Here is a 15,304-nt window from a genome sequence, read left to right as displayed (position 1 = left end):
ACAAGACATGCCGCATGATGAACTTTATTATGACTATTGTGAAGTACAGAAAATCAATCATTAGAGTAAGAACAGATGCAGAAGTTTGCCAGCAGGTAATATCAACATTGACTTCCGCTCCAGTTTTCTACTCTAATTATGTTCTGGCTCTTACATAAACTAGAACTCAATTACCTTCACAAGCTAACTAACCACAAACTGAACCTACTATGCATTTCCAACACCCATCATACAGACCAACAGAATTGTCCGCTTAAATCATAATCTATACGCCACGTTTTCTCTTGCCGGCCTGAATGGGCAAACCAACGCCTGCTTGCCTATGCGCTCCTGGCGCATCGCTTGACCACTCGCTAATCTCCCACTCCACCGTCGTCGAGTGGTCATCGCTAACCCCGACACCGCGTCTCATCTTCATCAAGCGACCTAACTGACTGCCTTCAATCATCTCCTCAAACCACGGAATTCCACCCAAGGTGCCTTGCCTGTAGCTTCGGGAGAGACCTGACCCACCACCATCTGCAAGAGCGGGAATCACTACGCGAGACGACGTAGGCTGGTCACCCGACGCTGTAGCCGGAATAGCAACCACCTTCGCTTCCTGTTCCGATTCATGCTCCGCATATGTTTCTTGCTCCTCCTCATCCTCCTTTCCTGCAACCTCGACCTCTGCCCCAGCAACTCTCGGCACTTCCTCGACTTCATCATCATCCTCCTCCTCCTCTTCATCAGAGGAAGGCACAGCCGGAGGAAGGAGGTCCAGATCCTCCAGCTTCCGCTGATGCTCGCCGAAAAGACTTCCCAGCGAGACACTCATGTAGTCCGCCTCATCCCGGGGCACCTCGCTCCAGTACGTGAGCGGAGTGCCGCAGAATCCGCAGAAGACACGCTGGGTATGTGGCGCATGGTACGGGGAGAAGATGCGCCGGATACTTGCATGTGTCTCGTCGGGGAAGTAGGATTGCGTGTGAGATTGGTACCAAGACAACGGAACGCGAAGCCATGCCGTTAGCGGTGAGCCATGAAATCTCCCTGTAATTAGAGTCAGTATTGCGGAAGTGAAGAATCATTATATTTTCGACTTTCACGCAGAGTGGGAAAACCTACGATTGTCTTGGCTCGAGTCAAAGTAGACGTGCGCATGGTCGGAGACATTCTCAGGCAGACGAATCAGGTATTGGTTTCGGCCACACTGGCAGGATCCGCGTAGTGGTACATGCTCGCTCATGGCTGCTCAAGCCTCGTGGCGCCGTTGATAAGCTCTCTCTATCGGGATCGTAAAAGCTTCCCAGCTGAAACCGTAGCGCGAGTATGAGGTCATAAAAGGATCGAACCTAACCCGGTCAACTGCTGCAAGGATTAGCAGTCAATAGTATGGGGTTAAGAACAGCAGAAAGACGATAAGTTCGAGTCCGCTCAGCGATCAGCGATGGGAGGAGGGTCCAAGAAATAGGCATGTATGGAGGGGTTCTGGAAGGGTGGCATGGTGAAGTCCACCGTTGATCTAGAAGCGACTTGAACTATCGATGACGTTTGATTGCGCCCAGCACCCACCGACCAGTTGGCGCCCTCCAGCCTCAGGGCTGGCCGTTGTTCATCCGCCAGGTACCTTCCCGGCTGGTGGTTGGTGCCTGAGGAACAAACATCCCAGCCGAATATTGGACCTTCTCTTTCTGCCCTCGACAGGATCAGAGTCGAATTTACCCCTGAAATATCAGTTCAGAGGCATATATCTCTCGCATAGATAGAACTCTATGCTTACTCTTTCATTCCTTCCTCAAAAGATCACTATCAACACCTTCACCTTCCATTATTCCCGTATACTTCCCCCCGGAAAGATTCTCCCGTCGCAGCCAAGCCATCAGTCCGTCACATGAAAATCCGACTCACCCGCACACGCACATGATAATCTGCCTTTCCCCGCGAAACCCAGCACAACAAACAACAGAAGCGCAATCGAGTATCCACCGCTCAATTCCAAATAGTCTGACATTTGAGACCTCCTTCCAGGGCTGAAACAAGACAAACCGAGAGAAGCAACAGAGTTGTTCTTCACCCCTTGGACCCTAAATCAAAAACGTGCCGTCGTCCCCCCTTCCCCGGCCCCCCACTATGCCATCTGCACGTCCACCTGCATCCCTGGCATCCAGCTCCTCCGAAACGTCCTACTCCCCCTTACCGAACAGCAGCAGCGCAACGGTGCCCCACGACGATTCCGGGGACCGGTCCCCGTCCACCACCCCGACCGGCACCTCCTCCTCGAAACCCGCCGCTACTGGCGCACAGGAGAAGGAAAAACCGCGACTGACGGAGCAAGAGAAGAAGAACAATCACATTGCCTCGGAGCAGAAGCGCCGGGCCGCGATTCGGGAAGGGTTCGATCGCCTAACGGAGCTCGTCCCGGGCCTGGAAGGCCAGGGGCGCAGTGAGAGTATCGTGCTTCGCAAGACAGTGGATTTCATCCAGCTCCAGCTGCAGGAGCGACAGGAGCTTGTCGCGGAGATTGAGCGTCGGGGTGGACATATCGATGATGCATTTCGGGTCTGACCGAGGTGGTTCGACATGCGGCATGAGTGAAGCCAATTATTAATGAGGGCGATGACAATAGTGGTGGGCTAGCTGCAGAGCCTGGATGAGGGCAGAGGGGCAGCAGTCGGGCACTGCTGGCTCGGGCTATTCTCCCAAGGTGGTGCTGTAGGACAAGCTCCTTGCGCAGTGTCCTGCCCGGCGGTTCATTCTCTGGTTGTGCGTGCTCACCAATTCTTTTACTACACCCTACTCTTCGCAGGGGTGAATCTGTATGGTGCCTGGCGTTATGATTGATTCCTGGTCTTTTCGGTCTACGGGCACGCTATTTATCGAAGACTGATGCTGATGGACTGCAAGCGAGAATCAGCGGTTTGAATGGGGCATTTTCTGAATTCTGGTGCATAGCTGTACTGTTGCAGGTCAACAGTGTATGTATGATCTATGTATTTAGTGGAGTCGAGAGCGAATACGATTCTTGACGAAGTAACAAGTGCCGTGACACTATATAAGCAGGATCTCCCCGTAACGATCTCCCCAGATCAACACTTTCTGACAAGTCAGCATGATGGATCGCATCCACAGTGACACAACGAGGAGAGTAGCACAGCATACTGCCCAGTGCAGACATAGTCAACTTACCCTGCCTGCATCGATAGCCCCAACTGCCGTACCTCACCGCCCGATTGACGATCCAGCGGGATTGCTAGTGCCAGCCCTGAGTGCTTACTACCGTAGTTAGTCGTAGTTAACCACGGAGTACAGCTTCAAAATTTGTCCTAATGCGGGAACCCACTCATACTACCTTACTACTACTACCCGCAACCAATCATCCACACCTCCGTCTCTCTCTTCCACCTCTCAACCCTCACATCTAAACTCCTTTCTGAGTCATAATCCCATTATCTAAACAACCACCACCTCCAAAATTCCAAAAATGTCGGACTCCAAACAGTCCCTCCTCAACTTCTCCCCCGCGGACCCCTCCGACCCTCCCCCGGCCTACGATCCCACCGGCACCACCCCCCAGTCAACAAAACGCCTCTCTCTCCCGCGCCCACCACCGCTCAACCTTCCCGTCCTCACCACCCTGCGCTCCCAGCGCGTGATCCTCGCCTCCGCCTCCCCGCGGCGCCGGCAGATCCTCTCGCAACTGGGCCTGCCGAACCTAGAAGTCATCCCGTCCAACACTCCCGAAGACTTCCCAAAAACGATGGAGCCGTTCGAGTACGTGCTGGCGACGGCGACCGAGAAAGCGCAGGCCGTGTACCGGCAGGAGATCCAGAACGAGGCGCGCGGGGAGCCGGGGTTGATTCTGGCGGCGGACACGATCATCGTGGACACGAGCGCCGGGCGGATCCTGGAGAAGCCGCGGTCGGAGGCGGATCATTGGGCGATGCTGCGGGCGCTGCGCGACGCGGGCCACCATAAGGTGTACACGGCGATGTGCGCGATGGCGCCGCTGGTGAGCGCGCGCGACCCTGGGTATGCGCTGGAGACGGCGCTGGAGGAGACGGATGTGAAATTCGATCAGGGGGTCTCGGATGAGATGCTGTTGGCGTATGTCAAGACGCGCGAAGGGGCGGATAAGGCCGGTGGGTATGGGTTGCAGGGGCTGGGGTCCATTCTCGTGGAGAGGATCGAGGGGAGCTGGGATAATGTGGTCGGGTTGCCGCTCAGGGCAGCGTTGCAGTTGATGGAGAGGGTGGTGGCCAAGGCGGATGATGATGATCGGTTGTCGGGTGGGGAGGAGGATTTGTCGGAAGATGAGGAGGAGTAAGGATTTGTTCGTTTGGTGTGTCTGTCTTGTCTTGACTTTCGTTGGGCTTGCCACTTCTATTCTACCCTGCCAGCTCCGGGTTTAGGGTGCTGGCTGGTTATTGGATATTCGAGACATCTACACATCACCCCGTCTTCTAAGGTCAGGCCATGCAGTTCATATCTAGCGCTGGGCGTTTGGATAAAATAGAGAGAGATTCAACCCGCAGAAGCAACACATACTTAACAGAATATCCCAGCAGATCATCACATACAAGATACTACTCATTTTATGCTCCAGGGCACTAACAATTCCAGTACTGGCATCTACCAGGCAAGAAGAAACAACACAGCATATACATAGGCAAAACGCCTGAACAGAACAAACAACCGAACAAGAAACACCCCAGACTGATTTACGCCTTCCACACCCTGCGGATAGCCTCCGTCACACCAACGTCGTTCGTCTCGAACTCGTACAGACCAACCGCTGTGCCGAGCGTGAAGGCACGCAGCAGCCACTTCATGAAGGCGGCGGTCTTGGGCACACGGCGGACGGGGAAGTAATCAGTGATGGAGGCGCTGCAGTGACAGATTGTTAGCTTGGTGGCTGCTTCGTCGCAAGTGACGAGCGAGAGTTGGGGGGGAAGACGTACTCGAAACCAATGTGAGAGTGGACGACAATGGCGGAGCAGATGACGGCGTCCATGACAGGGCTCACGGAGCCGGCGGCGAAGGGAGCAATGCAGAGGGGCACGAGGGAAGCAGAGACGAGTCTGATGCATATTCATTAGCGCTGATTCGTTCTGGTCTCCGCGGTATCAAAGGCAACACACCTCTCGAAGGTCCAGTGGTAGCTACCGTGGACGGGGTGGGAGTGAGGGATGGGAGCAGGGTCGTTCACTAGAGGCCGAGAAAGAATCTATGTTAATGAAACCATCTCCTCGAATTATCCGTGGTCGTCAAATGTGCGCAGATGAGGTTTGCAGAAAGACTGGCATGGACCAGAAGCCCCTCTCTTCTACCAGCCATCCATGATATCTCTATCGCACACGGTATTCATAATTGAAGGGGAGAGGTAATTGCTTGGATAACATACTCGTTCCCTGGATAGACTCTGTTTCGTAGAACCGTTAGCATCGTCATATATTGCAGTCCCGATCATTCCACCCCGTCCATCCCCCACAAAAACTCAAGCACATCCCCGCAATCACGTCCCAAGACCCAACAACCGATTTTCAAGCCCGTAATATCATCTCAAAAAAAACCCCCGAGGGTAACTCACGAGGCAGAGGAGGCAGAATCTGCTTGTTCGCAGAGGCGTGGAAGGCCACGACCTGCGACACACCGGCGACATTCTTTGAGGCCCAAGGGGCGCGGAAGGCGGACAGGCAGGACTGCCGGAGAAGGGGAGACTGGCGCGCAATCGAGGCCATTGTGATTCTCTTTATGGGAGAGGAGATTTTGGTGGTGTTGCGAGGGATAAAGGAGGGTGGAAGCTGGTGACCGCGATTCGACAGCGCTACAGCAAGACAAGAAGTTGAAGTTGAGACTCGAGGCTCACGATGGAACCTCGGGAGTCCGATCGGGAAACGGTCATCACATTGTCGGATCCGTGATTGGTGCGTTGCGCTCCGCCCAGCCGAAAATGGCCGACACCCGGCAATAGCATCTCCAGCGGAAAGACGCGCGATGATGCTCGTGAATGGGATAAGTCGATTGACTCTAGAGGTGGTCATATGAGCAGACTCTGGGACATATGTAGAAGTCCAATGCGACTTACTGGGCTAGTCGGTGCGTAGATACAGGAGAAGGACGTGTGGGGAAGTATGAGTATATTTCCTGCCTCAGGCACGAGAAGATTCCCCGTCTCCCGAATCTGCCGACGAGAACCAGCAGCTGCCCGCATGCCCAGGTGAACTTATTCGTCGGGTTAAAGGCATTCATGATTGTCTTGAAACAGGGACATTGTCCCCTTTGGAGTTCTCATAGATTTCTAGGTATTGCATTTTGAGCTCTAACTAGATGATAAACGAGATGATAAACGAGATGGTTAAAGTAGCAAAAAGGTGTTGCACCCGATGGGGATTGAACCCATGACCTTCGCATTACAAGTGCGACGCTACTACCACTGAGCCACGAGTGCAGTGATGTTGACTGCTATGCCAGCTTAGCATGTCTAAGTGCTCATTATCTAAGCCCCTCTGCAAAAAGTAACCTTTCATCATACTCTTTTATCACGTACAAAATAACGCTACGGTTGGTCTGGTATTGACATCTCTATGAAATAAGATTTGTGCTTCTATTTATCTGCGACCCAGCCGTCTACCGTCTTAACTTAATAGACAATAGTACAAATCATCCGGAATAGGAACATACATGGCACAAGATAATAAATGTACTGGGTGCTTGAGGATATTATATGAGAAGATGAGAATGAAACAACCAACCTGGCTCAACGACTATGCCGCGGGCTTACTCGCGAGCAATCATGTCGTCACGAGCGGGGCCAGTACCGATCCACTTGACCGGGACTCCACCGAGACCGCGCTCGATGTACTCAATGTAGGCACGGGCGTTAGGCGGGAGATCCTCATACTTCTTGATGCCCATGGTCTTGGTCTTCCATCCGGGAAGAGTGACATACTCAACCTTGACCTTCTCCAAGACCTCTGGGTCGGCAGGCATGGTGTTCTCAGTGCGGGTGCCGTCCGGAAGGATGTAGGCGACGCCGACCTTGATCTCGTCAAAGTCGTCCAAAACATCCAGCTTGGTCAGGTTTAGGGCAGTGTAGTGGTTGATAGCCTGGGAGTAGCGGCAAAGAACCATGTCGAACCAACCACAGCGACGACGACGACCAGTGGTGACGCCAAACTCCTTGCCAATACCCTGCAGCTTGTCACCGAACTCGTTCAGCTGCTCACTGGGGAAGGGGCCCGAGCCGACACGAGTGGTATACGCCTTGACGACACCGATGATGGAGGTGATGCTGGTGGGGTTCAGGGACAGAGCCTGAACGGCACCACCGAGACCCGTGGAAGACGAGGTTACGAAGGGGTAGGTTCCGTGATCCAAGTCAAGCATCAGGGCGTTGGCACCCTCAACCAAAGTGTTGGGGGCATCCTTGTACTTCTGCAGGAAGGCCAACTGGTCGACAATGTAGGGACCCAGGCGCTGACGGTAATCCTGCCAATGGGGGTCAGCATCTCGCTGAGGCAAGATTCCAATCATGGAAAACCTACCCTGAAACGCGCCAGCTCGTCCTCGACGCTGTAATCCAACTCGCCAAAGCGGGCAGTGTATCCGGCATGCAGAGAGCGCAACTTGCGCTCGAACAGAAGCTCGTCCAAGATTTCGCCGACGCGAACACCACGACGAGCAGCCTTGTCACTGTAGCAAGGACCAATACCCTTACCAGTGGTGCCGACCTTGCGACCACCGAGCTTGGCCTCTTCCAGACCGTCCACGACGGAGTGCAGATCGAAGCAGACGTGCGCGCGATCCGAGATGAAGATGCGCTTTCCAGCGGTCGTCAGACCCTTGGTCTCGATGGCCGCCAACTCCTTGAAGAAGCTGGGGATGTGCACAACAGTTCCGGCGCCAATGAGGTTGACGCAAGAAGGGGAGACAAGCCCAGAAGGAAGAATGTGAAAATCATAAGTCGTAGAGCCGTGAACGATAGTGTGACCCGCGTCTGAAGTTTCCCAGAATTAGATTATGCCGCCAATTCTCGCCGGTGAACTCATTCGCAAGGCGGCAAGAGAAAAAGAAGGTTTAGAGGCAAAACTTACTGTGGCCGCCAGCGGCACGACAGCAAAGCGTAGCTTCCTGCGCAAGCATGTCCGTAATCTTCCCCTTTCCTGTTTTATTGGTTTTGATGTCAGCATGCATCTATTGCTGAAAGGGTGGATCCGCTAGGAAATCCGGGCTAGGAGCGGTGGTTCTCTTCTCACCTTCATCACCCCACTGGCTACCAAGGACAATTGTAACGCCCATTGTGATTGGGTTGATTGTGTGTAAATGAAGATCTAAAAGCAATTGATTTCTGCGATCTCTGAAGATCTCTCACACTTGCGACAAGTGACAGAGAAAAAGAGAGTGTGAGAGGAACGTCTGGAGGCGGGGTACGATTAGTGGGTATGCGGATGAGTCAAACGGATGAATCCGGCGTCTGCTGGACTGGCAGAGAAAAAGGGTTTCTTGAGGAGGTAGTGAGGGTGACAGTAGTGAGGCAGTTAAAGAACACCAAAGGAATTCCAACCTGATACCAGAGGTGACTGGAGCAGTGGCGAAGAGTTCGCGACCGTCAAAGACCAAAAAGCCGAAAAAAGAAACGGAGGGGTAGTTCTGCGGAGGGGACGATAATATATACCTTCACAGAGGTCCCTAACTGAGCCTGCTGGGCGGGTCCGCCGATGACTCCTCGATCGGTGCGTGCCATTAGTTTCCCGTCACCGCATTACTGTACCATACTCCCGCAGCCTATGCTGCACGCCCTTTTGTGCACGTCTGGAGTTCCTTGCCCCCCCATTTGCCGGTATTGCGCGTTACCGTCTGTACTCCGTAGGCCCCGCGACGGGAGACCCCGCCGTATGCGGTATTTGCTGCTCGGGAAGACCAAGTGCTTTCATCCTTTGCCTGTTGCAGGTCGGGGATTTCCGACCGGTATCGGGTTCAGAGTTAGGGCTTGGGGCTTGGGGCTGAGCAGTAGGGCCTTTTGCACATCACGAAACCAAAAAGTCAAATAGTTGCCAGGATGCATGCTCGTAGTATATGTATGATCTCTCATGAGATCAAGAAATCATGATGTTAATTGGGCTCAGAAACTGCAATCCAAACACGATTCTTCTTTAAGAGAAAGAAAATTATCCACAACCATGAGAGAATATGATACACAGGATATCATCATCCAGCTAACAATGACCACAACGCCAACGCCCAGAACCAATGCATGCATGAGGCCGTTACCGCGGTCCGATGCCTCGTAAGTCATACTCCATTGAGCTCTATACCATCTTTCCCCCGCCAGCGACCCAATCGCGCAATTCGCCGAGTTTGTAAATGGCGTCCCGGTGTAGTTCCCGACCCACCTGCCAGTGCTTTTCGACTCTTTCATCTTGTTCCATGGCCAGCCTATAGGCATTGTAACCTCCTTTCCCACTGCCTGCTACCGGTCCGTCCTGTTCGTCCTCAGGATTCAGCTTGACCTTGGCTGCATCCCCGACAGCGTAAATCCAGTTGGGCGCCATGCCCGTGTCAATGGCCTCCTGACGCGCATCAAAGTGCCGTAGCATGCGGCGATTCCAAGCGTGAAATTCAGACATGTACATTGCCATCTCTGCAGTGTAACGGTCAAACGCTGCCCGAGACAATACCAGCTGCTCGGAGCCAGCAATGAGGGGAATTGGTTCGGGAGCAGTTGGTCGTTTCGGAGGCTGGGGCAGCACCAGGTCACGAGGACGACGGCTGCGCATCGTTGCTTTAGGGTACTCCGGACGTGATTCAAAAGGCAGAGTAAACTTGATGTCTTGAAGATCTTCTATGCCGCCGTTTGTGTTTTGCGTGAGAGGAACCGTCTTGCTCAGATCTTCTAGATTGAAATTCTTGGCAGTTTCTTCCCTCCGACCTTCATTCAAAGCTGGCTTCGCCACTGGGACTGCCTTCTCAGTCTTCGTCGTACCGTCTGCTTTACCTGCTGCGGCGGGGGGTGGCGTATCATCAAGGTCCATCGCCTCCACGCCGGCATCCCCGTTTTTAGCCGATTCAGGGATGTTATTCCCTTCCGAAGTTGTCTGTGTCTCGTCGGCTTCCGTCGTGACAGTAGCTGGCTTCGGGATAGGCCGCGTCTTTGTTGCAGTTCTTTGTTTGCGAGGGCTTGTCTGTCGCTGGGACGAGGCTGTCTGTGTCTGCTGAGTCTTCCCTTTCTCCGGCTCAAATGACATGTTCTTGAACATCTCGGTCCACTGATCAGCAGGGAACCCGTATTGGGCGAAGGTAGTGGTAGGCTGAGGATCTGGTTCGGGGACAGATTCTGCATGATCGGATGTATCCACAGAATGTCCGTTCCTTTCGCTCGCATCGCGAGTCGCTGTGCGTCCTCGCCCGTCTAAGTTTGGAGCCGTGCTATCGAAGAAAGCGGCGCCATTCCAGTTCTCCGCAGAGAACGTATTCCTTAAGTGCTCATGGCTACTGCTCTTGAAGCTCCCACTTGGAGGAACGCCACTCTGCTCGGGGTCTTGTTTTCTGTGCGCCAAAAGTCGTTAGCTTAGAGTATCGTGGAATAGGCAAGTGTGGTGTACAACATACGAGTCCAGCGGGCTTGTGAAACTGAAGATATTAGATGTGTCGAAGGGATTCTTTGCTGAGGTAGCATCATTTCCAGAGGATCCTGCACACATCACTTGTCAGTCTTCGTGTATGCTATCGAAGACACCCCTCAAGTGTACTCAGAAACACGGAAAAAGGCCAAAACTCACCAAACACGGTCTCCGAGTTCTGCTCTGTGTGAAAAGCAGTGAATCTCTTGTGAGGGTGCAGCCTGCTCTTGGGGGTCGCCTTGGGCTTTCGCGCCAGAAAATCTTCCTCGTCCTCCTCGTCAAGCTCACTAGAGCTACTCGTGAACGAATAGTTTGTGCTCTTGTCTTTATAATTAGGACTAGCGCTACGACACCGGCCTCCCGCGGGAGGAGTTGGGCTGGATGGATTGGTCCGCGAGCGAGGTTTGGGGCTTTCAGTTGAGTCTCGAGTACTCGCAGAACGCCCAATGTTGGCACTACCAAAGAAAGTTTTTTCTCCTCCAGTGCTAGCATATCCCCTTCTCATTCTCTCAAACTCAGGAGTATCTGTCCGGTTCGGCGCAGACTTCTTAGCCGTCGGCGACGGCGCAGCCCCAAAATACGCATTTGGCGTCTGTGCACGTTCGTTCCGGCTCGTGTAGGACGAAGTGTGTGTGGCCATAGGCTCATCACCGCCCGCGACGTGCGGAGCGAACCCCTGCTTCTTCTTTTTCTTAGTCTGAGTTCGCGCAGCCTCTGGGCTCTCCTGCTTGTTGGACGTTCTGAAGTACTCGAAGGCAGACTTGGGCCTTGGCGACTGTCCATTGGCCTTGGTCGGTCTGGGTGTGGCTCCATTATAACCTGCGCGTCCCGTACGGGGGTCAAATGACGACCATCCACCTGGCATGCCATTCCCTTTCATATCTTGGAACCCTCGATAGGCGTCCGCCCGGGTCTGTCCCTCGTCATGCGCCTTCTCCCATGGCTGTTTCGGAGCCGCCCGTGCATAGCTGGCATACCGTTGGGCGCCACTCGAGGGACCCGCATGGTAAGACTGTGGCCGTGTGGAGGGTTGTGGCTTGGTAGGTGGAGGCTTCGGAGAATATGTGGAAGGCTGAGGGGTTGCGGCCGTCTTTCGAGGCTGACTAGTCTTAGAGGGCCCATAGAACTTGCCGTACCCAGCGCGCAGTCGGTCCGTATCATATCGCAACCGTTGTTGGGGGTCGATGAGGATCTCATGGGCGGCTTGAATGGCCTGAAACTTGGCGATGAAATCCACCTCGCGGCCAGGGTTCCTATCGGGGTGGTACTTCAAAGCTGCCAGAGGTTATCATTACTACAAAATATTTTCCAACCGGCCTGACAGTAAGGGTTGCTTCTCACCTAATTTCCGAAATTGCCGCTTGATGTCCTCTGTCTCTGCGCTGGGGGTGAGACCCAAGTCCGCGTAGTAGTCTCTCCGCACGTCGGCCTTAACCATCTTGGGAGATAGGCCGGGCCAGCGATTGTTTGCCTCTCGTCGAAGGAGTGTGTGCCACTAAAATCACGCCAAGGTTTGACCGTGCTGTACACATGACCTCTTGGGGCAAGCAAAGGGCTAGACTTCGAATGAGGGTCCGAGCCAACAAACAGCAAAGGAACGGCGGGAGTCTTATAGACGGGAAGGTGAAAGTGAACGGTGGGCGAAGGTATTTCCAGCGAGGGATTGGAATCGATTATCGTCGGGTCGGAGATTGTTGAGGGGAAAGGGGGACAAAAACAAAGCAATCAAATCGTTGCTGATTAGCCTTGGAGGCCCTAGTGGTGCCATGCAGATATTTAGTTAGCCCAACCCTTGAGAGAAGTATTTTCAATATATGTAGCAGTACAAGAAAACCAAGACCTACCTCCTACGTCTCTAGCCCAAGGCTGGGGTGGAGGGGGAGAAACTCCTTGATGGATGAATCAATAATTCGACACGAACTTTTTTTCCCTATCGGACAGCGCGCGGCGATAAAGCGATCCGAACGATCATGATCTCCCGGAGCAACAGCACAATCATCCGCTTCTTGCTCCACAACGACCGGACATTCGAAGTTACGACTAGTCCTTCGGTGAGCAAGGAAAGAACGAATAGAAGGCTGGAGGAACCATCAACTGAGCACCGGCGAATATAGAAGTGTATAGTCTCTGGCAAGACAGAGAATACAACGGAACCTCAAACAAGGCACGCGATGAGGTAAAACACGAGACCGTATTGGAGGAGGACAGTGCGAGTGCTCAGCTCTGTTTCAGATCACTTGGAGCAGTCATATATAGCTGATCCTTGATTGAGATGCAGTGTAGTGCAATTTGATGTAGTGTGGTGTAATTGAGAGAGCACCAAACGCTTGGACCAGAGGAGGAGGAGTATGGGGTACACAAGAAAGGGGGGGAATCCCCTGGGGTCAAAAGTCAAATCACCTGTTGTTCACTTTGTTAGTTTACTAGTACTCTAGTAGTCAACTGCCTCCGTAATTAACCTCTGCTTAGTCTAACTTAGTTGTACTTCACTCTTAGTAGGCTCTTACCGCCGCCAACTCATGGAAAACCGGCTTCATTTTACACCTCAATAGCTTATTATTTGCTGCCCAATCTAGAATCCTGACTCCGGCCTCACCTTTGCTCCACACTGACTCGGAGCTTCGCTGACAACCCCGCCATCGTCCATTTATACATTTCTTGTCTTGCTATCTATTACTATAAGCCTACTCTAGTTAGCGAACTTGGGTCGTAATGAGCCTTATATCCTCCCAATGCCTCCTAGTCTCAACGTGAGCTACCTATCTTCTGCTGTCTCCGTAGATGACATTCATAAACAACTTGGCAGCAGCAGCAGCATCCTCATCTCTCTGAAAGCTCCTCTCGTTCGATTTGGCATCAAGCCCCCTTTCGCTTTTCTCTTTGCTAGTAGCCTATCCACATTAACCTAGCTATACGGTCTAGGAAACGCAAACCGGCACGATTGGGGGAACTATCCCCACCAAAAACTGACGCTGATGCCTCCCTGTAAACTACGTACATAATGCCACCAGCCCAAAGGTATATACAAACATTCACCCTCCCTGAGTACTGTCTCCACATACTCTGCCTGCAAGAAGCCCGGCCATAATTCCTCCCACTGTTCAGCCTCAGCTGGAGACATCTCGATAGCTGCCAAATCTACCTGCGAGGTGTTCGACATGTCGATGACCTGTTCGTCAATTTCCGCGGTCATTGTCAGCGATGAGGGGTCATCGGGGCTTAGAGATGCATTTAATTCCCCTTGAAGTTGAATGTCCGCCTGTCTGTCATCTTCGTCAGAAGATTTAATCGATGATGTCTTCACAACCTCCTTCCCTTTCGGCCAGATCTGTGACGCTGGCGTGTGAGGCGAGTAGAGTCGGATGTATTTCGCGCCCACGACCTGAACAAGAATGTTGTGATAGGGATCATGGTGCAGAGGTGAGATGGTCCATGACGGGCCGATCCAGGTATTGATGTGAACATCGTCAGAGAAATGGTCCACAGAGTCATCGCTAGCAGAATCAGCTTCTGCAACGCTGGGTTTTTTAGTTTCTTGGTCTTCCATGTCCTTTCCAACGACGTTGACCGGCTCATAAGTTATCTTCTTCCTCTCTTCCTCCATCGCGAGCTGCCTCGAGAGATACAATGGCGTGCCCGGCTCCGGTCCAGGCGGGTCGGTCCAACAATAATCAGGGATGTAAATGTCCTTTCGCAAAGCTGGAATCTGAGACAATAGGTCATGTTGCGCCATATAGCCGGTTGGACCACCCTGGTCCTGATCCCGATCGAGAAACTTGGCAATGAATTCACCGAAGGGCATGATTCGCTGACCCCAGTCTTCGTCCGTGTATGCTCTGCCGATCTCCACAGGTACGAGTCTTCGACCGTCGAAGGTGCGCTCAGCCCAGTAAGAGCGGGAAGACCACGGCCGAGTCGACAAAGCAGGCCAGTGCCATACTGCATCGGTAATCACCAGTGGTGTTCGAGATGTGTAGATATGCGATCGGAACTCATCAAATTCACAAGCAGAAATCCGAGGAATGGGGCATTTTATCTCGGGTGCCGGTACTGCAACAGGGGAAAAGAGCAAAGTGGGCTCTGGCTGGTCAGCTGGTGCTGCTTGCCGCGGCGAGGAACAGGTTGCTGCTTTCAGAGAATCGATTAGAGTCTCGACAAGCTTTTCGCGCACTGGCGCACCAGTCATGATTAATGCTTTGTCAAGCAAGTGTATGGTCGGCGTGAGCCAGGCAGCGTCTGGATCGATCTGAATATCTCCGTCGTTGTCATACTCGCTGAGTTTATTCAAAAGACGGTAATAATATGATTCATCCAGATCAGTCATGTCAGGGTATAATAAATTGTCGCAGACATTGAGGCAGGCCTTCAGAATGCTGGCGTCCGTGTAGAGACGACGCCAGCACGCGTCTACTTCATTGAATGGGAAGACATGCAGATTCGAATGTGCTTCCTTGATGGCTGCTTCAGGGTTCAGTGATAGGAGCTTGACGATCTCCCCCGACTGACCCTCACGGCATCTCGAAATTGGATCGTTCTCATCCACTCTTCGGATAGTTGAGATTGCTTGGTAGATGACTTTGGGGAGTGGGAGGCTCATGGCACCTAAGAGTGATGTATATTCCCGAGTAAAGATATTGGTGGTCAAGATGAAGGATAGAAGAAATTGCTGGTAAAAGTGATGATTTATTTGTTGGAAGTCCCCC

General features: G+C 52.8%; 7 protein-coding genes and 1 non-coding gene across 8 annotated transcripts; 2 read left to right on the top strand and 6 right to left on the bottom strand.

Moving 5' to 3' along the window:
* Positions 1-77: 77 nt before the first annotated feature.
* BP01DRAFT_391479 (uncharacterized protein) lies at positions 78-1,228 on the bottom strand (the record flags this gene model as incomplete). Its single annotated transcript, XM_025578088.1, has 2 exons — positions 78-1,032; positions 1,108-1,228. 2 exons carry the CDS (start codon positions 1,226-1,228, stop codon positions 266-268), a joined length of 888 nt encoding a protein of 295 aa, XP_025431691.1. The 3' UTR covers positions 78-265.
* A 675-nt stretch (positions 1,229-1,903) lies between these two features.
* On the top strand, positions 1,904-2,994 carry BP01DRAFT_356342 (uncharacterized protein). The gene has a single exon (XM_025574927.1). It carries the CDS (start codon positions 2,113-2,115, stop codon positions 2,545-2,547), a length of 435 nt encoding a protein of 144 aa, XP_025431690.1. The 5' UTR covers positions 1,904-2,112; the 3' UTR covers positions 2,548-2,994.
* Positions 2,995-3,310: 316 nt separating this feature from the next.
* BP01DRAFT_356341 (nucleotide diphosphatase) lies at positions 3,311-4,540 on the top strand. The gene has a single exon (XM_025574926.1). The coding sequence runs from the start codon at positions 3,464-3,466 to the stop codon at positions 4,304-4,306; it is 843 nt and encodes a 280-aa protein (XP_025431689.1). The 5' UTR covers positions 3,311-3,463; the 3' UTR covers positions 4,307-4,540.
* Positions 4,471-6,033, bottom strand: BP01DRAFT_356340 (CybS family protein). Its single transcript, XM_025574925.1, has 5 exons — positions 5,570-6,033; positions 5,384-5,401; positions 5,121-5,187; positions 4,941-5,060; positions 4,471-4,866 (listed from the first exon to the last, which is right to left on the bottom strand). The coding sequence occupies exons 1-5, from the start codon at positions 5,718-5,720 to the stop codon at positions 4,701-4,703; spliced, it is 522 nt and encodes a 173-aa protein (XP_025431688.1). The 5' UTR covers positions 5,721-6,033; the 3' UTR covers positions 4,471-4,700.
* A 324-nt stretch (positions 6,034-6,357) lies between these two features.
* On the bottom strand, positions 6,358-6,430 carry BP01DRAFT_t148. Its single transcript has one exon. It is a non-coding gene; the product is annotated as a tRNA-Thr (tRNA).
* A 134-nt stretch (positions 6,431-6,564) lies between these two features.
* Positions 6,565-8,606, bottom strand: adB (adenylosuccinate synthase ADE12). The gene is made up of 4 exons (XM_025574924.1): positions 8,238-8,606; positions 8,076-8,144; positions 7,527-7,978; positions 6,565-7,470 (listed from the first exon to the last, which is right to left on the bottom strand). Exons 1-4 carry the CDS (start codon positions 8,278-8,280, stop codon positions 6,760-6,762), a joined length of 1,275 nt encoding a protein of 424 aa, XP_025431687.1. The 5' UTR covers positions 8,281-8,606; the 3' UTR covers positions 6,565-6,759.
* A 496-nt stretch (positions 8,607-9,102) lies between these two features.
* BP01DRAFT_37263 (DnaJ domain protein) lies at positions 9,103-12,473 on the bottom strand. Its single transcript, XM_025576744.1, has 5 exons — positions 12,446-12,473; positions 11,943-12,356; positions 10,761-11,876; positions 10,591-10,672; positions 9,103-10,527 (listed from the first exon to the last, which is right to left on the bottom strand). Exons 2-5 carry the CDS (start codon positions 12,037-12,039, stop codon positions 9,291-9,293), a joined length of 2,532 nt encoding a protein of 843 aa, XP_025431686.1. The 5' UTR covers positions 12,040-12,356; positions 12,446-12,473; the 3' UTR covers positions 9,103-9,290.
* Positions 12,474-13,456: 983 nt separating this feature from the next.
* BP01DRAFT_356336 (putative JmjC domain protein) lies at positions 13,457-14,809 on the bottom strand. The gene has a single exon (XM_025574923.1). The coding sequence runs from the start codon at positions 14,785-14,787 to the stop codon at positions 13,552-13,554; it is 1,236 nt and encodes a 411-aa protein (XP_025431685.1). The 5' UTR covers positions 14,788-14,809; the 3' UTR covers positions 13,457-13,551.
* Between the last annotated feature and the right edge of the window lie 495 nt (positions 14,810-15,304).

This window comes from Aspergillus saccharolyticus, assembly GCF_003184585.1.
Source record: "Aspergillus saccharolyticus JOP 1030-1 unplaced genomic scaffold BP01scaffold_13, whole genome shotgun sequence".
NCBI lineage: Eukaryota > Fungi > Ascomycota > Eurotiomycetes > Eurotiales > Aspergillaceae > Aspergillus > Aspergillus saccharolyticus.
Note: the sequence above shows the minus strand (reverse complement) of the source record. Positions and strands in the feature narration are given on the sequence as shown.

What these genes read in the sequence shown, in the direction of transcription:
- BP01DRAFT_356336 (XM_025574923.1), bottom strand. Translation starts at nt 14,787, where the DNA reads ATGACTGGTGCGCCAGTGCGCGAAAAGCTTGTCGAGACTCTAATCGAT.
- BP01DRAFT_356340 (XM_025574925.1), bottom strand. Translation starts at nt 5,720, where the DNA reads ATGGCCTCGATTGCGCGCCAGTCTCCCCTTCTCCGGCAGTCCTGCCTG. An exon ending in TACCACTGGACCTTCGAGAG is followed by an intron (nt 5,061 to 5,120) that starts GTGTGTTGCCTT and finishes AATATGCATCAG; the next exon opens with ACTCGTCTCTGCTTCCCTCG. An exon ending in CACTCTCACATTGGTTTCGA is followed by an intron (nt 4,867 to 4,940) that starts GTACGTCTTCCC and finishes CTGTCACTGCAG; the next exon opens with CGCCTCCATCACTGATTACT.
- BP01DRAFT_356342 (XM_025574927.1), top strand. Translation starts at nt 2,113, where the DNA reads ATGCCATCTGCACGTCCACCTGCATCCCTGGCATCCAGCTCCTCCGAA.
- BP01DRAFT_37263 (XM_025576744.1), bottom strand. Translation starts at nt 12,039, where the DNA reads ATGGTTAAGGCCGACGTGCGGAGAGACTACTACGCGGACTTGGGTCTC. An exon ending in GCGGCAATTTCGGAAATTAG is followed by an intron (nt 11,877 to 11,942) that starts GTGAGAAGCAAC and finishes AACCTCTGGCAG; the next exon opens with CTTTGAAGTACCACCCCGAT. An exon ending in GAACTCGGAGACCGTGTTTG is followed by an intron (nt 10,673 to 10,760) that starts GTGAGTTTTGGC and finishes TGATGTGTGCAG; the next exon opens with GATCCTCTGGAAATGATGCT.
- BP01DRAFT_356341 (XM_025574926.1), top strand. Translation starts at nt 3,464, where the DNA reads ATGTCGGACTCCAAACAGTCCCTCCTCAACTTCTCCCCCGCGGACCCC.
- adB (XM_025574924.1), bottom strand. Translation starts at nt 8,280, where the DNA reads ATGGGCGTTACAATTGTCCTTGGTAGCCAGTGGGGTGATGAAG. An exon ending in TCGTGCCGCTGGCGGCCACA is followed by an intron (nt 7,979 to 8,075) that starts GTAAGTTTTGCC and finishes GGGAAACTTCAG; the next exon opens with ACGCGGGTCACACTATCGTT. An exon ending in ACGAGCTGGCGCGTTTCAGG is followed by an intron (nt 7,471 to 7,526) that starts GTAGGTTTTCCA and finishes CCCCATTGGCAG; the next exon opens with GATTACCGTCAGCGCCTGGG.